The sequence below is a fragment of the Vidua chalybeata genome, chromosome 14 (assembly GCF_026979565.1).
Source record: "Vidua chalybeata isolate OUT-0048 chromosome 14, bVidCha1 merged haplotype, whole genome shotgun sequence".
Classification (NCBI taxonomy): Eukaryota; Metazoa; Chordata; class Aves; order Passeriformes; family Viduidae; genus Vidua; species Vidua chalybeata.
In genome coordinates this window covers 4,983,173-5,006,034 of record NC_071543.1, presented here as the reverse complement: position 1 = coordinate 5,006,034, position 22,862 = coordinate 4,983,173, and the positions used below count along the sequence as shown (strand labels likewise).

At 34.0% G+C, this 22,862-nt stretch overlaps 1 protein-coding gene across 10 annotated transcripts in view; it reads left to right on the top strand.

Annotated features, from left to right (window-relative positions):
* The window catches only part of LOC128795290 (protein fantom-like), a 40,225-nt gene that overhangs the window by 6,218 nt on the left and 11,145 nt on the right, over positions 1-22,862 (top strand). For 5 of the 10 annotated variants that reach the window (XR_008433469.1, XM_053955941.1, XM_053955940.1 and 2 more), the window contains 14 exons: positions 201-300; positions 1,690-1,833; positions 3,094-3,199; positions 5,264-5,410; positions 6,495-6,568; positions 11,011-11,150; positions 13,412-13,518; positions 13,730-13,780; positions 14,954-15,133; positions 15,788-15,905; positions 17,055-17,507; positions 18,570-18,721; positions 20,208-20,291; positions 22,495-22,666. Coding sequence is in view for 9 of the 10 variants with exons in the window: in XM_053955941.1 (XP_053811916.1) it covers positions 201-300; positions 1,690-1,833; positions 3,094-3,199; positions 5,264-5,410; positions 6,495-6,568; positions 11,011-11,150; positions 13,412-13,518; positions 13,730-13,780; positions 14,954-15,133; positions 15,788-15,905; positions 17,055-17,507; positions 18,570-18,721; positions 20,208-20,291; positions 22,495-22,666 (2,028 nt within the window). In the remaining variant the exon portion in view is untranslated. Of the gene's footprint in view, positions 1-200; positions 301-1,689; positions 1,834-3,093; positions 3,200-5,263; positions 5,411-6,494; positions 6,569-11,010; positions 11,151-13,411; positions 13,519-13,729; positions 13,782-14,953; positions 15,134-15,787; positions 15,906-17,054; positions 17,508-18,569; positions 18,722-20,207; positions 20,292-22,479; positions 22,667-22,862 lie in introns of those variants that run through there. The other 5 variants (XM_053955943.1, XM_053955945.1, XM_053955946.1 and 2 more) reach the window with 5 other exon arrangements.

Sequence of the window (22,862 nt, the reverse complement as noted above, 5' to 3'; positions counted from 1 at the left end):
AGCATCACCCATCCTTCAGATTTACAGCAGCTTATGTTGTGCATACTATGATTATTTCTTTCCATGTGATTTTGATGTAAAAATACTTTTTTATGACATCTGTATAGAAGTTTCAATTGTTTGTACTGTATTAAGATAGTTGGTTTGTTAAAAGCCTTCTCATTCAACAAGTCAAAAATTTATCTTTTTTTTGTATTCAGGAATGAGATTTCAAAGTTTAGAAGTGAGATCATCTGATCTTGTGCTCCCCAAATATGGACAGAGTCTGCTCAAGGATTCAAGGGCTGAAATCAGAAATTTGTATGATTTTCTTATTACTTTTTTTTTTGTCATTATAGTTCTTAGAACTTATGGTTTTCTTGAAGGAAAAAAAAGTATATCTTTTAAGAAGTTTTCAGTTCTGAAAATAAAATGGTTGGTTCTGACAATAATAACAATAATAACACTGGTAATGCAGAATATTAAGGAAAACAGGAAATCGGGTATTTAGAATGCAAAATGTAGGTACATAAGAATTTGGCTACAAGTTAAAACTGGTCTCCAGGGATGAGGCTTTCTTTGCTAGGATGCAATGCCTGCCTTGTTTGTTATGGGTCAAAGCTGACAAAAGAAGAAAGAACCTTAGCTGCAAAATTTTTACCAATGTAACTCCTAAAATGTGCACCACCATGCAAGTTTGCTGATGCATTTAAGTTTCATTCCTGGAGGCAGACAGATCTTATGGATAAGTACAAAAAGCACAGTATTGGGATAGTTATGTAAAATGATTCTGATTCACTTTTGCATTTTGAAGTGTGGTTTGTAATTCAACTCCGTGTTTCAAATGGAATTGATGCTTAGGAAACCCTTACAACATCCTTGATGTAGCGATGGCATGAGAATAGAGAAGTGTTATATAGAAAAGGTAGTTGGCATCTAATTTACAGATATTGAGGTGTCTGATTAGAATATTTTTCTTCTCTGAATTGTGTGTTTAGAACCTGGGTTTTCTAAAAGCTGTTTGTTTATTTTCACAGTGATTTACTTAAATCAGATTATCAATTACATTCTCTGTAAATGCTAAATTTCCAATTAATGGGCAAGCTAAGTTTAGAAATATATGGATTAATGTGCAGTCATTTATTTTGTGCTTAAAATTTTATAAATGCAAAGATTAACTGGAATCATAAGAAACAATTGTACAGAAATATTCCTATAAATTTTTTTTATTGCATTTATTGGATGAATTCCACTGTTTAAAACACATCTTTTGATTTTATTTTCTTTCTTGATTTTTTGGGGGGGTTTAGATTTTTCCATCTTGGAATAAAAGCTTAAAAATTACTTTCAGTGCTCCATCTGTTGAAGATCTAATTTTGTGATAGCTAATAATGGTGTTATGCTTTTGAGAAACCATTGGTGCTAATGGATGAGAAGGAGGATACTTCTACTATAGAGTGTGAGAAACCATGAACAGCATTTTAGTGAGGTTCTGCTAAGCATTATTCAGTTCACAGAAACATTTATTTTGAGAGCTTGTGTTGCACTTTCATAGCAATTTAAACTCATAAGCCTCTCTTGTGAGGTATGTTAATAAGAAATACAGATTTTGCTGAACACTTAAAAGTTTGTCTTACTTGAGTATGCTTTTTTTTTTCCTTTATAAAAATATATAGCTGGTTTTATAATGTAAGATGCTTGTACTTGCAGGGAGACTGTCATTGAGTCCCAAAAGAACCAAATTGAGGAACTAGACCGTGCCAGAGAGTTTCTTGGGAGTCAACTAAGAAAGAAAGAAAAGGAAATTGAAGAATCCACCCTACGGCTGAAAGAGCAGAGTACAGCAAGCCAAAGGTATTGTGAAAAATTAAGATCCCCATGGTGGAAAAGTTAGGAAGAGTTATATCATAATATTTGTAGGTAGCTGTGGAAGTTACTACTTCTGTAAAGAAATATGGGCCTTATTAATTTTTGTCTGATTGGTGAAACCAAGCCATAAAACGTTTTGCCAACTAGCATGGATAATTCTAAGCAAGGAGATACTTACAATAATAAGTTATGATGCTTTTTCATAAATAAACAAAAGAGTTCATAATTACCATTTTAGAGTATTCTTTTCCAACTGATAAAGGTTCAGTTGAAATTCAATTCATAAAATTTTAATCACCTTTTTTTCCTTCACTTTAATTCTTATCAAATTTTTGGTGTAGCTTCATAGTGGACAATTTATTGTTCACTAGAATTCAATAATTTGGACTCTACAAATAGTAGAATAATACTGTCTCTGCTGTTGCAGAAAATGTTGAGATAAATTAAAGTCTCTAACAATGTTTTGGTATTAGAGAGCAACATTACTTTATTCACATACTCAGCTGTTTTCCAGATGTCTAAGCTTTGTAGCCCCTTCACTTGCTCCAGCATGGCATTATGACAATTTGTCCAGCACGTCTAAAACAGACAAGTATTGGAAGAGAAATTGCCTTTTCAGATTTGAAAATCTATTCTGATTTTATCATAATTTATATTAATAAAAACCCAGACTGGTTTCTCCTCTCATACCTGTAGAAATAATGGGGTTTAGTTGCATCGTTTGAAGTAAGGGAAAACACCTACATAAATATTTTTTTAATTTTGAATAATTTTAAACATCCTTTCTAATACACAGTACAGGCTCAAATTAATCTTAGAATTGTAAGATTATCTGCATAGATATTAAATTATTTTCATGTAATTAAGACACACTGGCAGCTTGTTTGAATACCAGACTTAAGATGTTACAATCTAAATTGCTAGCTCACATTTTCTTTGCAGTATTGGATAGGTGGAAACTTCACAAAATGGTGTTCAACTGGCACTGAATGCTTTTGATGGTGGGAGAGAGGGAAAACGATCTCTTTAGGCATAGGATTATTTATTGTGTAAAACTGTATATGACAGAAAAAGAAAACAAAGATATACATGTATTGATTGAAGTTGCTGTGTCATCAAACAGTAAAATGTTTATTTACCTAAACTCTCTAGTGTCAACTATAGAAGAACAAATTAATTTGGATATTATACACTACATTTTCTTCAAAATATGTGTTTATGATGCATTTGTTTTTAATTTTGAAGGCTAAACATTCAGGACAATGTGGAAATGATCAAGGTCCGTAAACAGCTGGCTGAGAAAAGCAATGTTCTTTCAGCAATGGAAGGAAAATTTCTCCAGCTTGAAGAGGTAATTGCAATTTGATCAGTAACATTCCTATACTCTTATCATATAAGAATGCTAAACAGAAGACAAATTTTACACATTTCTTGATTCTATGTGAATACTGAGTACATTAAAATAAACCACATCCTACATTACACTCAAACTACTCCAGATGGAGTGGGGATTCTTAGTCTTAATCTCTCTTTTTTTTTCAGCAGGGTCTAGCAGGTCTTAGTGATTTCATGTGCATAGTCATACCAAGCAGATTATGAAGAATGAACTGAGTTGTCTGGCTATGGAAAATGATCCCTGATCATTTAAAGAGAGGACTTTGACTTAGATGTACTGATTTACCAAAAAAGAGTACCAAGCCCCCTCCACTTTATTACTCTCTGCTGAAGTTTGGGCAGTTTGGCTCTACTGTTCTGATGTTAGAATTTAACCTCTGCTCATATGTTCATGGAAATTATTTTAGAGGGCTACTTTAAGTAATAATTTTCCTTATAAAAAGAGCAATTTTATGAAAATATCTCCAGAACATGCAATTCCGTGGTAGATTATCTAGAGGTTTTAATTATACTGCTTTTTTCTGCTTTTTCCTGTATGTATATGGAAAACTGCATATGCATACAAAGGTGGTATGATAATACTTTGGAAATGGGAGACTTCCTGTAAGGAGGAATACTAACTGCAGTAGAGCTTTATTAAGTATCCAGGATTAAGAAGTGGAAGCACTGAGTACCCTTATAAACTCTGAATTTCTGTGTGCTTATTGTTAGCATGCTAAATAACACTTGTGTCATTAGATTTTTGTTTTATTTCCTTTTTTTGCCCATGTTTTTCTGTTTCTGCATTTTCTTTTGCTTTGCCTGCTTCCCCCTCTTCAGTGTAACTCCTGTGTCTTCTCTGCCAAACTGAGAAAAGGTTTAAGATGGCTTTTTGTCTTCTTTCTCTTTAAGAAATCTAAAATAGAGAGAGTTTAACTGTAGAATTCAGAATTCTCTCTACTTATAACTATAAACTAACTCTATTTCTTTTTGTTTGATTGACTGCTAATATTGTGTATTCTCCGTGATTTTTGTCTTCATGAGAAATGAATACGAAAAGCTGAAGATCAAGTTGGTGACTGATTTTTCATGGGTTTTTTGTTAATTTCCAGTCTGTCCAGACTGCATGTGAACATAAACAATTTTTACAGGATTAACGTTTAGCTTCTCCATTTAAATACTTTGTAGGAATATTGTATGGAAAAAATGAAGCTAACTTCTTTATGCCTAAAAGCATTAAACATTAACTATATTCATGTATGTATTTGGCATAAATTATCATCCAGTCATTTTATGAAACAGGAGATGGGGCTTTTGACTATTTTGTCTCAAATCGTAATCTGAATGTGATTTACTTGTGAATTTTTAATGAATGAGGCTTAATTACAGGATTGTAGGCAGTATAATATTAACTAATATTCTGAAGATAGAAGCTCGATCAGCATCCTCCATTTAATTTTAAAATTGGTTAAATGTGCCATCAAAATAAATGAAAATATAAAGCAAATCAGATGTCCCTTATTAAAGTTTTCTAGCTGGGAAATAGAGCTGAATGCAGGAGGGTTGCAAAAGAATCATATATCTACAATTGTGTGTATATGTGTATCTATAAGTATAAAGATTTATATGTGTGTGTGTGTATGTATATATTAAATAAAAGGGTTAAGAGAGCTATGGCAAGCAATATGATTAACACAGATGTGGACGACATTGATTTCTGCTTGCTGCTGCGGTGGTTTTTGGTTAGCACGTCCAACCGCTGTAACCACTGCAAAATCTTTTAATTTCTTTACAGATTTATTTGTCATTTTCATCATGAGTAAACTGAAGGTGTGATGTTCATGAGGGCATGCAGGTCACCTTCTGCTGACCTTCCTAACTGGGGAGTGAAAGTTACTTTCAGTTACTTAGTTCAAGAATGTGTCCTGCTGATCACATTGAGAACATCTGCTCAACAGCGCCTTGAGAGCCCCTGTTGAAATACACAGTGTGGGAACATTCTGCTAGGTGTGATTTTCATATTCCTTCCTCCTTTTCACAGAACCTAAAGAACTTGAAGGCCAACCATGATGCTTTATTAGCAAAAGGTGATGAACTGAATGTTCAGCTTAAAGAGGAGCGGTTAAAGTGCTTCCATCTTCAGAAAGAATTGCAGTCGGTAACTATTTCAAACAGAAGGACAGAAGAGGTGAGATTGTCTCCAAGACATCTTGAATCTGCTTGAAGTACATATAGATAAGGGAAGAGTTAATGATGGGATACCTTTGAATTGTGGAAATGTGAACAGATGTTTCACACACATTTAGAAGACTGACCTGGTGATATATATACTTTTATCCCATTAAAAAGAAAAAAACAGTGGCTGCTGCTTGTATTTGGTATAATATCAACCACACTTGATCCCTTTGCCACATAGTCACTGCACCAGTGTTTGGACGATATTTGAGGTTAAAGCACAGAATTTCATGTCAATTCTGATACTGAATAAGTGGTTTGTTAACTGAAAGAAAATGATACTTAATTTATTGATAATAGTTTTTTTAGTATTCTTTCAAACTGATTTAATTCCAGTACAGTATAGTGTTATATCTGATTTAGCAGTTCAAATCAGTTACTTGTTTCTTTGTCTAGAGGCTCTCAGACTAATGCCATCCACACTTACGGCTAAAAATCAAGTGGTTTATTCCTCATTCTCTTCAATGCATGAGGAGTAAGAGTCTGCACTCTTACTTGTTTTTCTGTTACATTTTGTAGTAAATTTAGTTTCACCACCTGATTTACCTATTTTAAATGTATTTCGCATGAACCAAGTTTACCAAGATTATCTCATAGGTACTTCCTCCAAACTTTTAAACTATTGTAATGCATGAAGGTATCTTCTTGGTATCTCATAGCTTTAAAGTTATGTCTTGCTTTAGTGAATATTTTGAAAACAAGGATGTGTTGCTTATCATGTCAGTAATACACTTAGACTCTTAGATTTTTATATTATTTTGTAAGTATAGCCTGAGATTGGCTCTGTTGATTAGAGCAGGGTGCTAATACTTCCAAGGTTGTGGTTTTCATCCCCAAATGGGCCATTCACTTTAAAGCTGGACTTGATGATCCTTGTATCCCTTCCAACCACAGGCTATTCTGTGATTCTGATTTCGTATAAAAAGAACAAATAATAGTTTGACAATACCTACAAATAATTAACTATTTGTCTTCACACATTCATTGTAATTTCCTTTTGTGCTGTGCATCAAATAAAACTTCCTTCTTCATTTTAGTTACAGGAAAGAATAAATGATCTAGAAAAAGAGAATGAACTCTTGAAGGAAAACTATGATAAGCTGCATAACAGGTAAGTTATGGATTCTGTGTATGAAAAATTAGATTCCTGTCCTGTTGAATAGGTCTTCATACACTAAGTGCTGGAATGTGCCTATTGAGTGTTTGTGCACACATGTAAATATGTTTGTGCTCCAGTTTATCATATCTAAGCATATATGGAAACATTTGTGGTACTCTGCCTGTATTTCATCTGTCCTGTTGAAACGGACCAACTTGTTCTAATACTCCTGAAACAATAGGATACTACTTTTAAAAATGTAATTAAAAATAAAGAGGAGTCATTTTATTTTGAACATAAATGAAAGAAGTTCTTAGTTGAATTTCTCATTCTTTTCTTTAGAGTTATTGTTGAAAGGATACTTCTAGGTAGATATATATTAATTTTGGTTTATTTGGGGTTTTAGGATTGTTTCTTGGGGTTTTTTTTAACAAAGGGGTGTTTGAATTTTTGTCTTAAGTTCTTCCAGCGGTTCAGAGTCAACCTATATAAAGTTTGATATTTGACAGCTTTTCCACTAATTATTTTTGACGTGTGGTTTGTTTCTTATGTAATAGCTATCATTTCACTTCTACTGATACAGAAATAAATAATTCTAGCCAATTGCCGCAAGCATATGAAAGAAAAAAATTACCTTCAAATGAGCTCTTCCTTTATTGTGAAACTGTGATTTTTTTTTGCACTAAAGAGGGTTACATAATAAGACACGTCTTAGAGTTAATAATTGCTTCAGAAAGTATGTAAAATGCTTAACATATTTTCTTGTATTGAAATTATTTCTCCTCTTAAAGTGATGTCTATCAAAAAAATACCAATGACTAAACAGAATGTGAGTGATACCAAATTTTGCTTATAGAATTCTTACAATATTTCTTATGCTTCTTGTACTGTTTGCTTAGAAATTAAAAATTATAGAAGTGAAAAATGGTGAGTACAAATAACTTAAAACAGTTTTTTACTTACGAGATGTAACAGTTGTATTATCACAATACTCAGAGTTTTGTATAGGGGCAGATGATCAGTTGTCTGTCACTTAAATTCATTGTTGTAGATTCCTCCAAAATGTGATCATGTTATAAATATTTCTGATTATGATTTCTTTCTCTCTTTTATCATTATGCAGAAAAGTAACACTTACTAACAAATCAACTTATGATATTTCCGTTCTACTTAAGTCATGGAGAGTTTAAGAAGATGTTTAACTAAATAAATTTAAATATGCTTCTGTCACTATGCAGTAACCTACAATATGGCTGTTCTTTTATCTAAACTCATCTGTCTTTTCATATAGTCCCATTTAAATGTTGATTCATGTTTCATCTTTCCATATTGTGGTTTTACTCCAGCCAGACGCCAAGCCCCTCACAGCCCTTGCTCACTTCCCCACCAGAGACTGGGGAGAGAATTTAAAGGGTAAAGCTAGAGAAACTGTGCAGTAAGATAAAGACAGTTTAATAGGGAAAGCAGAAGTCGTGCACACAAGGAAAGTAAAACAAGGAATTCTTTCCTGGCTTCCCAAGGGCAGGCAGGTGTTCCGCACCTTCAAGGCCCCATCACATGTTACAGTGACTTGGGAGGACAAACACCATCATTCCAAATGTCCTCCCTTTCTCCTCCTTCTTCTCACTTTATGTACTAGAAAATATTCCTTTGATCTGCTCTCCCTGTGCCTGTGTTGCCTCCCAGTTTCCCACACCCCCTGCAGCCCTCTCCTCAGGACAGCAGTATGAAAACCAGAAAAGGCTTTGTTTGTCTCCAGACCCTGCTCAGCAGTAACAAAAACATCTCTGTATTATCATCACTGTGTTCAGCACAAATCCAAAACACAGCCCCATACTAACCACTAGGAAAAAAAATTGTCTCAGCCAAAACCAGCACATCAAATAACAAGGAATTAGAAAAATTGGTAATTTCATTATAACCACTGTTTAATGGCTAGCCTTTTCAGTTTCCTATTTTTACAATGGAACTGTATTGCAGCTTACTTGTTGCTAGTGGTGTGTAGGAAGTGCCTACAGGTGCTAGATAATTAATAAATCTTTTTAATAGAGGAAAAGAGGCACAAATCCATCCTTTGATGATGTTATTTTTGGGAAGTTGATAGCAATTTTGCCAAAGCCAAGACTGCAGAACTGCATCTGAAAAGTTTGCAAAGAACAAGTGTGAATTTGTCAGTTGACTCTTATTATTTACTCTTTGTCCAAGAAAACAATACATTTTGATAAAGGGTTTGGAGGAGTGGTTTTCATATGACCTTGTAATGCAAACCTAACAATGCTTAAATTCCTTCAAAAGAAACAATGCCCGATGTGGTTGACCATTATAGTTTATCCACATGGCTTTAACTCTGATGAAGTGCCATAGATGTGACAGATTTTACACGTGAATCTTAGAATTCAAATGAAGAAACAACACAAGTGGACTCAATTCAAACTAACCAGCATAAACATTGGCATTACATAGACTTGGATGAAACCTGTCTTCTGAAATGTTCTTAATTTAAGCACTGAAATCTTGAACTGCCATCATAGTAACTCTTAATGGTTTCTCTGACAGTATAGTCTTCCAAACAACTGAATTAGATGTAGCTACATCTTTACATGAAGTTATTGTACCTAAAGCTAACAAATGCACATATAGTTGTCATTGAAATGTGAAAGCGCTTTCAGAAATGTGAAAACTAAGAGTATTTGATACCTTTTTTGATAGGCTTTGTTCTTTCCCTATGGGACCAATGAGACTTTAAGCAATTAGAGAACACACTGTATCTCTTCTGTATCTAGGCAGTGCTATGGAATGATACTGTGTGCAGTGCATTATATTTCCTGCATATTATCTTCAAAATTATAGGAGAGTAAAATATATCTTATTTTACTGCAGGACTTAGAAGCATTCCTTAAGTTCATGCATGGTGTAAAAGGCAATCTGTCAAAGTGTAAGATGCTCTATGCCTGGAGAACTGTATTAAATAGGTTAGGTGTACTATGAGGAAACGACAAAATACAGGGAAATAAACCAGTTTTTAAGAAGAGCACAAATCCAGGATATAAACCCTTGCCATATACTTCAGAGTCTACAGTTCATGCTGTAATAGGTTTTTTTCTTTAACCTCAAGGTCATTCCTCAAGTATTTTTGATGTAACTGCACTTACAAATACTCAGAATCACTGCATGTAGTCACCAATCAGAGCAGGCATTCTCTTTGTCTCTGCAGGTACAGTCTCCAAGGCTCTGTGGGCTGTTCCTTCTGCAATACTTCTTTCTTCTCCTTTGTTTTTTTTTTTTTTTGTTTGTTTTTTGGTTTGTGTTTTTTTTGGGTTTTTTTTGTTTTTTTTGTTTTGTTTTGTTTTTTTTTTTTTTTTTTTTTTTTGTTGAGGCTTGTTACATAGATCTCTGGGAGAGATACGTTGCAAAATAGATTTCAGAAGATTTTTCAATACATTTATATATATATAATATATTTGTTAACTGGTGAGCTTCTGCAAAGGAAAGAGTTGAGGAACTAACTCATTTGTTTAATAAACTCCCACAGTTTATGATTTTTCACAGAATATGTAAGTGAATAAACTGCTTTATGGTTTGTTAAGATGGACATTTTTCCAGTCAATAAGAATGCAAGAATTGAACAACAGTAATATGAAGAGCATAGTACTTACTGTCTTAAGTTACAAGAAAGCACATTACATTGCTTTTTCTTTTTACCTGCAAGGAATTATACTGTAAATTATATAATACAATTACTTTCATTTCAGTCTGAGTTACACATTTTGTTGTGGTTTCAGCAGTTCTGATTGCGTATCCATGCAGTCCTTGCAAATAGATTATCAATTTACAAGCAAATAATGTTAAAGGCAAAATAGTTGTTCTAATTTCTTTTCCCACTTTTTTTTTTTTTTTTTAATTTCTTCAAGTAGGAGAAGGATTACTTTATATGTGCTTCTTAATCAGCATCAGTATTGTTGTTTTAGAGTATGAGAAAACTGTTGTCACTTTGTGGTCAACATTTCTTTGACCAGGCAACTGACTTTAGGTCTCACAAATTTAAAAGAAATCAGGTGGATGTTTCCAATTCTCTACTTTAAGAGGGTTTGTAAACAAAAAAACCCCAGGTTTTGTAGTTGTCACTTGCTGAAGTTTGCAGTTGTGGATTATTCTGACATATGCATCTCAGTTTCTTTCCTAGTCTCACAGATGTTGCATGCTACCAACTTTTTTTAACTTTGGAGCTCTAAATTAAGGCCAGCTCCTTTGCTCAACCCACAAATCTTTCATGTTTTTTAACTGTGTCCTGAGATAGCCACCTGGGTTTCAAGAGCAGCAGACCAACATATGTTTACATAATTCCTCAGCCACAATGACAGTGGTCTCTGTGCTATTAAAAGTTTTTTTTCTTGATTATTTTCTGCTGAAGCTGATTTCTAAAAGTTTTTCATATAACATATATTTTATTGCAGTGTCTTCAGTCTACCCCATGAACAGCAATGGAAATCAAAGGAACAGCAACTGAAACTGCAAATTGCTAAACTAGAGACAGCTATCAAAACTGATTTAGCAGACAAAAATGAAATCCTTGACAAGATCAAAGTAGAAAGAGGTATATTTCCGAGAAAACTAGTATTTTCTCAAAGTGTGAGATTATACCCATGTTGGAGTTGAGATATACTGCCCAGAAAAGTGGAATCTCTGTTGCTGGTGTTTTCAAAGCGGCATTTTAAGTGTAGATTTGCTAAGCACACCTAAATAATGACTATCTATTAAGTGCAAAATATGACCCAATGCAGAATATGGGCTGAATGAGGCTCATATGATTTCATCTGCATTCATTCTTCATCTCTTGGGTTCATATTTACTCTTTATTCAGTATTTCTTCTCTACACTGAAAGTTCTTATGGAAAAGAGACCCCTCTGACAGTCTCTCTCAAATTATAAACCACTATTCTGTTCACTGTACAAAGCTGTGAAACCCATATAGGCCCTTGGCGACCATTGTCTTTCAATTTCATTAATTCAGATTTTTTAAAATATTTTCAGTATATACTAATTTTTATTTACAGCATTGTACATTTAAAATAACAGGTTTTTTTTAATCTAATTATCAGATTATTTCATATGTGTTTTCTTCATGCTGTAGGACAACTTCTTAGTGAATACTGACCTTTCAATCTTTTTTTTAAAATCTCAACACTGATTACCGTAGCAATATGAAGTTTACAAAAGACAAGCACAGACAGAAAGTGAAGATATTTAGTTTAGAGTTGATTCTTCAAATGTGTATTTTTAAGAGGTGTATTTCTGTGAACAATTCAATGGAATGAAGTGGGCCAACTTGTTGTGAATCATTCTTATGATTATGGGTTGAGTTCAGCACATGCTTACCATTAGGATTCTCAGTAGCTCTGCTGACTTCACATACCAGATTGAATATTGAAACATTTTGTTTGACCACAGCAAGTGTTTGCAAAATTAGCCTTAATTGATCCTAAAATAAAGATGCCTTAAGCTACATTATTATGAAGTTATGACATACTAACAGTTGTTACATGTAACATGATTAAGAAAAAACTGGCATTCCATCTTCTTTCCCTCCTGTGGGCATTATGTTTAACTGTCAGGTATTTACCATCCCTTCCCCAGGTAGCTTGTTGTACTCCTAAACTGAAGCACCAGAGTACTACACTTTTGATTTCTATTGAATTGACTTGCTGCAGCTGGAGTAGATGTTCTAATATCCTTCTAGGCCTGTGTATATAGGATTTGGTTACAGCTCTGTCTTTCACAAAACGTAGGCAGTATAACTTTCTTCAGTCACATATTTCAGAGTGTCTGCCTTTGCTGCACATTCCTCTTTGAAGTTCAGTACGAGAATTGAAATTAATGCTTGTCTTAACGTACTGCCTAGAACTAGTGTAGAAAAACAGTGTCGTGTCTACCCTTTGTAGTTTGGCATAGAAATCTTTTTCCTAAACTTCTTTTCCATGTCTAAGATGGTAAAATAAGCAAAGCCTTGAAAATTCTTAGTGCTACAGGAGACCAACATCATCTTGACATTTTCTATGTCCTCCTTCTGTATTTCCCTTTTAGAAAGACCCCATAATTTGATCTGGTTGTTTTAGAGGTATTTTTCTGGCCATAACATCATACTGTGCTTTGTAATACTTAAAAGAAATGTATTTAGATAGAAAATGGAGTAACATTCTAACTATGTTTTCTGGGGTTTTTTTTAATATGGTACTTTCAGAAGCTATATCACTCTTCCACCGGCCTCATTTCCCTTAGACATGTATAGTTGTGTTTCTCATCTTACCAGTATTTCCCAGATTCTCAGCCATAAATTACAATAGGTGTTTGGTTCATGTTCATTGAAGCTTACTAACAGTAGTGTTTCATGCAGGTTTTAAAAGACTGAAATAAGCTAGTACGAAATCTAAGTTGAAGCAATTCCTATAGCAAGGATTGTTGTCATTCATCTCATAAATTCATACACTGTATCTATTTACTTAGTTATACATACACTGTCTAAATACTTTTTATTTTATGTGAACAAAATCTCATGCATTGCTGCATTTGTTGTTCTTATTTATAGTACTGTTCTACAGAGTACACTATTTAATAAGTACAATTTCTTAATGATTGTCTTAATGGAAAAGTATTGTTTGTGTCAGTAAAAGTTGACATCTTGCAAAAATTAACCCTGTCCTAACCAGAACATGGACATGACGATTTCCCCATACAAAATACTTTAGTTTCTGCTTTTTGCAATGAAATTTTCATGCATATATTAATATGAAAAAATCAAGTTTGTAATTTTCTTAACCATGTTTAATTAAGTATAATATTTTGTTCTTCTATATCAAGACCAAAAGGAAAAGCTGATGCAAGACAACAAAGACCTGCAGTTACGCTACCTGGAACAAAAACAACAACTAGATGATCTGAAAAATCAAGTGAAGTTTTTAACCAAGGTGAACTGTATTTTTGTTTCAAATATGAGGAAAGAAACCCCTCTATGTTTTAGGCATAGTGCAGATACTTCTTGAAAGTCAAAGAATATAGAAAAATAAGTATTCATTTATTCATGCTATCAAGCAAAACATCATGTCTAGTGAGAATATATCTTGTTATTCTGAATGTATTTCAAATCACATTTGGTAACACCTTTCCATTATGTTTCAGGAAAGTGATGTTGGTGTGGCAGAAGTCAATGAAACCATCTTCCTTGTAAAGGTACCTTACAAAGAAGGCGGGGTTGGAACTAGATGGTATTTAGGAACCCTTTCAACTCAAACCATTCTAGAATTCCATATTTTGGATTCTCTTATTTTCTCATTTGTGCAAGGTGTTTTTGTTGGTTTTGTTGGGTTTTTTCTTCTTTTGTTAAACCCTTGGGTGACCATTATATGTTTTCTACACACCTCGAATTTTCAAGGGCTGAATTATTTGAGCATCTTTCAGTAGTTGATGCCTCAAGGTCAAATGTGTGCTCTTGTCATTTTTTAGTTACTGTTAATCAGAAGGGAAGATGAAAAAATTGCCAGAATTAAATCTTAATTTATGTAAATAATTCATTATAACAACAAAAGTGAATTAAATCAGATTCATAGCCATTTAAAAAAAACTAAGTTTTTCTCAGTAAAATGACTTATCATGGCATCTTGTTATCCCTATGATGTTTACCAAAACCAATTTTGTTTATTAATTCTATAATTGATGCAACTGTACCATAAGCATGGAAGTTCCAATATGTGGTATAGCAATGCTTAGGAACTTCTCTTTGTTTATTAAAAGAGAAAAATAAAAATACTCAGAAAATACCTATTCTTTTTTCTCTTGCATAAATTAAAAATTGAGTGAGAGGAAGAAATCAGTGAACAAATAATTTTGCAATGTTTCCACTGTTTGGGTAATTTATGTTTTATTTTCTTGAGGAAGTGTTTACTATAATGATGATTATATAATGATAATGAGAAAAAAACAAAAAAAAATACAGAAAACCTCAATGAAAACTAACTCCCCAGTATTAATAACAGAAGGAATGTAGACTTGAGGATAATAATTCGGAGTTTGTACATTTATGGAGGCAGGATTATTAATTGTGAGAAAGGCAAATATATCTGTTTGTATTTTCATTGGATAGACAGGAGTGATTGCTTCTGAATATCTGATACATTTTAATTGGTTCCTGATAATTATGAGATTACATTGCTGAAAACAATCTGGACATATTCTAGTCTACCTCATTCCTATTTTTGCATTACCATGTGCTTAAAGTTTATAAAGTTCTGCTTGCTGCCTTACTGTTGTACCAAAAGTATATGCCAGTATTGCATTAAGCCATGCGCAGATGCATGCAAATCTTTTGCAAAAATCTTCTTTAGTAATTTTTCAAATGTGCTCCAGGATCGAAAGCAACAAAAGAATGTGGACCTTCTGTTCTCGGAAAAAGTGGGAGATGATATCCATGAAGATTTAGAACGCTCTTTGCAGGAGCTGCAGTTAACACATGCGGAAACAGTGCAAGAACTTGAAAAGACAAGGAATTTGTTACTTGTGCAGCACAAAATTAGCAAAGATTACCAGGTACTAAACTCTACTTACAGTGGGAAATAACCTGATAATAACATTTTAACTTCTGTAGCTCTGACACTTGTAATAATTAAGACTTGCAAATTCAGCAATGAAGCCAGTCTGTCCATAGGGAACCAAACATAAAATCTGCTGTTGCTGAAAATATTGTTTAAAAAACATGAGATCCAAGTGACTAAATTGTAGTCTTTTAGCTCATCCTGCCCTTTACCCTCAGACTGTGCCTTCTCTCTGAGCTCCTACCAGGTCTTCACAGGTAAGATAGTAAACATGCTTATCAAATAAGCTTCCTTTTCCATACCACTCTGCTTTCACTGTCTTCTTTCTACTTCCACTGTTGGAGTAGTGCAGATCATATGTTGACTTTTCATTCAATTAATCAGCATTTAAAATAATAAAATCATTAAAGAAACTGTTAGGTATATTGTCCTAAAACAAAAGCTACTCTGTTTTTCCTATTGGCATTTTTAGACTGCTGACATTAGAATTGATGTGTTGTATTGATTAGTGAAAAACTGCTGCTATTTTTGCATACTCTAAATGTTCTTTCCTCAAATCTAACTGTATTTTAACTTGTAGCCAGAAGCCATGTGCAACATCCATACAGACAATCCTCAGAAGTTCTTTTTACATGCAATTGTTTTTCAGACTGAAGTAGAAACAATGACAAGAAAAATGGAAAGTCTACAGAAAGACTATGAGTTAAAACTGGAACAGTATACCCATCTTCTTGATATTAGAGCTGCACGTATCAGAAAACTAGAAGGTATCTTTAAATCATAGTCTTCACTAATTTTTTTTTATATTTTATCTCCTCCAAATTACTGTTTTAAATTTGTTCTCCAGTTGAAACGCTTTTCCATTCCTAAAAATTGTAGAACGGTCAGTTCTTTCATGCAAAGGTATCTATTTCAGTTAATTTTCATTGACTTAAATGACAGTTATTAACTAAACCAAATCCAACAAAGTGATTTTTATACTGCAAGTATTGCTGAATAAGAATAAAATGACCAAACTTGTTTTTTTCTAATAAATCATTCGTTATGGTCAACCTTTTACTTTGCAGTAATATCATTACAGAATCACTTTGTGTTACTAAAATTCCTCAAGTCTTGTTATAATATACTCACATAGTATTTAAACAGGATGAATTTCATGTATTTTTTAGTGGCTTCACTGTGTAAAAAGTGCATAGGAAGCTTCAAATAGGATATTTTACAAACTCTGATGTTGAAACAATTTTCACGTTTTGTCTCCAAGTTGCATCTACTGCATCATGGTTTATGTCCTAATTCTGTAAGCATGTATTTTGATTTCTTAGAATCATACAATCCCAGAATGGCTTGGGTTGGAACTTATCTCATTCCAAACCCCTGCCAGGGGCAGGACATCTTCCACTAGAAGGCTACTCAGAGCCCCATCCAACCTGTGTTAACCACTTATTAACCACTTATCACCTGAGGCTGGGAAACATGTGAAGGTCTTTGCTGATAGTTCTATCCACTCAAGATATAACACATGTTAAAAGTCAAATGTATTAATTCTTTCTCTGGCAAATTTAGATCAACCCTACAAAAATGTGCATCTTAAATCTGCTATATTTGCATAGTGATAATTACTTTGAATATTGCTTAAGACTTCTGAATTTCACCTTTTTAACTCCCCTATATAACCTGATAATAACTGTTAGAAGCCTGTGTCTAGCTGTGGAGGCAGCTCCATTGAGAAAATACTCTTGATTGTTGCCAGTGTGCTCAGTGGGCATTCAGTGTATGAATTCTTTTTGATAATGCCTTTATGAAAGTAACATTGATAAGATAGTTGAATTATGCCTTTATCCTTTCTTCTCAGTCATTAATTGTATTTGAGTTTTTGAAAAGACAATCATATTATAACTCTATTTTATCTGTTGCAGCCCAACTAAGAGACATTGTGTACGATACAAAACCACTTAAGTCCAGACGAGAAGTATTGCCGAGTGATCCAGTGGGTGGATTTGTTGAAACTGTTCATTTAGAAAGAGGAGAGAGCCTTTTTGAAATTCATATCACCAAAGTGATCTTCTCTTCTGAAGCTATGCTCACTTTTGGTGACTGGGAACCTGCTACCTTTTGTACTTACGCCTTCTATGACTTTGAACTTCAGATAACCCCAGTAGTTAATGGGAAGACCCCATCATATGACTTCACTTCTCAGTTTCTTGTGCAGTCTGATGATAGCTTCTTTCACTATATACAGGAAAACAGCATCATGCTGGAGGTTCATCGTGCGTATGGCATAGATTATGAAACAATTGCTTCTTGTCAGCTTAAGTTCCATGAAATCTTGGAAAACGACGGCAAGATCTACAACACAGCAAATTTAGTTGGTAGTTAAGATATTGCAAAGTATTCTGTTTGATTATATATCACTATATTGCAAGTTATAAATAATGCATATTTGACAAAAATGAATTTGTACATTAATATTTCAAAAGGGGGAAACAAAGTGTTTACAAGAATGGTATTTTCTGTTGGATGTGCAGCATGTTCTTGTGATTCTGCCAACATTTGTGGAAAGCTGGGATGGGTGCAATTTTGGCCATAACAGCATATAGCCACAGGGTAGGAGGGAAAAAACCCAATAAAGGAGACACCCCCACTTCGCCCATATCAAACATCAATGCTTTTTATCTGGGCTGAATGTCATAAGTATATCCTCTCATTCCTTATCAATAAACAAAGGAAGAAACAGTGTAATCTAAACTGGTAAGACAAAGTTCGCCATATAATAGTGAAAAAGGTACAAATTATGGTGATTATGATTAATAATATATATATATAGTAACATAATCTAGGAGGGTGTTTATTTACATTTTGTGGATTATTTTAGGCAAATTCATATTCATTATATTAAAATAATTTTAAGGTATCCTGGACAAGACACTTCTAAGAAGTATTGAATGTTCTTTGCAGCTTACTTTTTCTTCTAGAAACGTTTTGTCGGATCAGCATATTCAGTGACCTCTTAACTGCCCGCTCTTGTAGAAAATCTGGTTTAATAAGGCATTGTAAAGTGGTACCTTTGCCAGTAATTTAAATTGCATACCACTTTTTGGGACACTTCTAATTATTAACAAACAAAAGTGTCCTAACCTTTATGTGCCTTAAGGAGATAAAAATATTGAACTTTGATTTGACCCTGTAGTAAATATGTAGGTAGGGAAAAATGGCCATGTTTTGATTTTGGATCATACAATGGGAGCCTGAAGAGTTGTTTATGTTTCTAACATGAACTACAGATCTCACATCACCAGCACTGGTGTAATGCATAGGCACAATCTTTAATTTGTGGCTTTTCTAAATCTTGAATTTGTGTTTTTTCCTAGCTTTTGAGTAACATACCTTAATGTTGAAAAGAAAATTAATGCAATCCCCTATTTATTCCTTAGGAAAAACAGGACACATTAAAAATTATGGTACTGTAGAATACTGGATCAGGTTACAAGTTCCTATGGACCAAGCTATTATTCCCTACAAACAGAGGTCAAAGGATCTGGGATATATAACACCCAGTTTTAGGGAGCACGAACAACCATCCAAGGTATGTTTGGGTCTGTACTTGATGGAGAGAATTACTTCATGGAGAAGAGAAGCTTCAGGATGACCTAATTGCAGCCTTCCAGTACCTAAGGAAGCCTACAAGAAGGCTGGAGAGAAGAGGCTTTTTACAAGGGCATAGGACAAGGGGGTATGACTTCAAACTCAAGGAAAGTTGGTTTAGATTAGAAGGCAGAAATTCTTCATAGAATCATAGAATAGGCTGAGTTAGAAGGCACTCATCAGAATCAATGAGTTGAACACCTGGCCCTGCACAGACACCTCAACAATCCCAAATTCTCCAAATGCAAACTGGGACAATCCCAGTTGTCCAAATGCTCCTGGCGCTCTGGCAGCCTTGGGACCATGATCGTTCCCTGGGGAGCTTGTTCAGTGCCCGACCACCCTCTGTGCAGAGAACCTGTTCCTGATGTCCAATCTGTCCCTCTCCTGACAAACTCCAGCCATTCCTTTGACTGGGACAGATTGCCCTGAAAAGCTGGGGTTTTCCCATCCCTGGAAGTGTCCAAGGCTAGGTTGGATGGGGCTTGGAGCACCTGGTATAGTGGAAGATGTCCCTCCACATGGCAGGGAATTTGCAACTAAATTTTAAGTTCCTTTCCAATCCAAGCCATTCTGTGATTCTGCAATAGTTTTGATAAACTGTTCAATTCTTTCTTTTTAAGTTCAAATACCTTAGGTCAAGTCTTGATGTGTTCAAAGTGTAATAAAGTTAAAGACTCTTGAACTGGAAAATACGTTAGCAGTTTTTCATATAATAAGATCAAGAACTAGTTGAATTATACCTTGTCTGAAGAGGCAAAGTCTTAAACTTTTTTATTTTTATTGAAATTATCATTAGAACATTTGACATTATATTTCATTTTCTTGAGCTGTAAGTGGCAGATGTTTTAGTATCATACTCATGAATTTTAAATCAGCTAGGTGTCGGATACGTAGAGTGGGTGAAGCAGTTGTTCAAAAAGGTCTTGAAGTTCTTGACATTGGAGTATTACGAGATTGAGATTCCTTCACAATGGGTTTTTTAGCTGGATATTGAAGAGAATTTTGAAAATATAATTCACTGTATAATCACATTTAAATAAGGGCCACAGAAAAAGAAGGGACTTTCAAACATCTTTAACAGTCCTTTAAGAAATAAAAGCAAACAGGTTGAAATGTATAAATTAAAATACTAGAGTTTTTAGTGGGCTTTTTTTTTAACCTAAGCTGTTTAAAATATTCTATGTCTGAAATAACTCTAATATTTTATATTATTCCATAATGTAAATTTGTATTATATATAAAATCTCCATGGGTTCCATGATGTAATCTGAGAAGTATGTTGTATATGAATTCTGTTAAATTGTGTCTGATTAGAATTAAATTTAGCGCCATTAGATTTGGCTTTGAAAAAAATTAGGGTTCCTCATAATTTATTGTAAAATAAGATGGCAATAAATGTTCTTCAATATATTTGTTCCTTACAGACTCCAGCACTCAAAACGAAGCAGCATGCAGCTCAAGCACACAAGAGAGTCTCTTTTCTGGATGTTAGTGCAATACAGATGGCAGTAAGTTCTAAGTATTTCTATCATCCATGATGAAGCATGAAAGGCTACTTGTGGCTCCATATGGGCAATTTGTAGAACTAATAATTAAGAACAATGGATGATTTTAGCAGCACAATACTGTGATGTCCCAGACAATGAATGATAGCATAGTACTGCATATAGATGGGGGACACAATGCAGGGATGTTTGTGTGACTGCCTCAGAACTGCTTGATATCCTCCACAGTTTACAAGCTTCAATTTCCACTGGCTTAGGGTAGATTCTAACAGGACTAATCAGCTCACTCTGCACTGTGTTTCTCAGCTCTCTGCATTATTCAAGTGTCTTTCTACAGTGTACCAGTTGCACTGCATATGCCTCTATAGAAACCAGCTTAATCCAAACAGATCCTGAGCGTTGGGCTAATGGGATACACAGTTTGACACAGTTCAGTGTCATCTCTAAAATTAAGTTTATCAGCTAAGATTACACACATTCTGAAAAGAATGATACTTCTTAACTTGGGATACACTGTCATCTGTACATCCTTCCAGAGTCTAAGAGAGTCTGCATGGAACTAACTAAAATGTATTTGCTGCATTGTGTAAATTTTCTTCTGAAATAATTTGCATTTAGAGAATTAAGAATAGGTTGTGTTTTAAGCAAATCCAGTAAGTAAAGGTAGGTTCTTCAACAGGCATGTATAAAAGGTTATGTTTATATATTACATACAATTATAATATTAATAATATTGCATTAATTAAAAACTAGTTGTGGAGTTTTTTCATTTCATAAATTACTTAATTGGATTTATTCTTTTAAAAGTTAACATCAATTTTCAATTAACAGATTCTGTTGCTGTTTAGTTTACTATGACTAGAACTTCATTGAGAGCTATAGAGTATAGACTGGAAATAAGAATTAAGTTAATATGTTGCATTTATCAACTTCAAAAAACAAAAAGTCAAATGTTGGTGAATATAATCTTTTGAGAGCTTAGATATGAAAAACTGAAACGTTAGCCGGATAGTTGCACACACAAAATATCTTCAGCTGTCCAAACAGTAACTTCTCAAAGTTTGACAATTTTTCATAAACTAGGATTTTCTGCGACAGCTACTTGGTCACCATCAGAAGTCTTCTCCATCAGAAGTTGCTGGGTTGACAGCTCCTCTAGCTGTTTTAAAAATTTAAGCCTCGTTGTCTGGTTAAAGACAAAAGTACTATTAGGCCTAAATAATGGAACAGCTGGGCCTTCTCTGATGTCTAAGTCTTGTGATGAAACGGCAAGAAACTATCCATGCAAGAAAAACAGAAGTTGGGCAGATTAAAATGGGAAGTCTGTTTCATTTTCCAGTTCATTTTTTCAATAGCAGAGAATCTAGTTCTTAATAAAATGTCTTGTCAATGTGATACATGCCAAAGCAAATAAAAAAGGAGACTCACTAAAAGGTGGGATGAATGGTTTGATTCACCCAAACTGCTTGTAAGAATTGTCCAGCCTCATACGTAGAAGCTCTAGCAGAGGTCAATAACCTGTGATGGTAATGCAGGGAGGCAAAGGAGGATGTAATTTTCTGTCCAAATGCTTCTCCACCAGTAAATCTATACCTACTTTTGTATTTTAATTGTCTACTGTATATTAAAGGCTTCCCCTTGTTTTATTCCTAACTTAGGGCTCTGTATTTGAAAATAATATGGAAATACTTTAGCATTTAAAATGTAATTCCATAGGGTTCACTACAGTTATAATAATGACCTAACTACAGGTTTGAGATAGTAATATTCATACCAAAATCAATTTACATGCACACAGATAAAATTATGTGCAGGCCTATGTGTGTAAATTTAGCTATCAAAAGTTCTTCTTGGGTATGGTGTGTGTTTTGGGGTTTTTTGACTGAGTCTTATAGAACTTGTAGAAAACAAATATAAATTAAACTGGAAATCAAACAGGCTGTATGTATGTTGACAGGTCCAAAATTTATAATAATAGTTATGTTTTCACAAATGCAGTTAGATAACAGTCTTTCTGCTGTATATAAATTATATGTTACAGCAGTTGACACCTTCTCATTGTTTCCTGCACTGCATAAGCAATACAGTTGTTAAAAGGCTCTGGATAATGAACGTGGGCCGTAACTCTTCAAGTTTTGAACTTCAGTAACTTCTGCTATTCAAGGAGCTTTATAAAGACTGTTTTTATCAGTTTATCTTTCTGTAGCATGTGGTACAGGATGCTGAACAACTGTCGGGTGACAAAGTGAAGGAGATGGCTGAAGAAATTCAGCAGGAAAAAGAAGAGCTCTCTCATCTGTCAGAGGAGCAGTTGGCTGACCAAACATTGACTACTTCTAAAGATGAGACAGAAATAATTGAAGAATTGGAACCAGAAGGTAGAATTCATTGTTATTAATAAGTACATGTATTTTCTGAAAAAATCTGTCTCTTTCCATTTTCATAAGCATTTCGTACTAGTAGTGGAAGCTGCCTCATTATAAGAAACTTCATGATATAAATTATATTCTGGCATACTCTACAGCTGAAGCTAGGTGATGGATAAAGATGTGTTTTCTTCCCAAATGGAAGCCA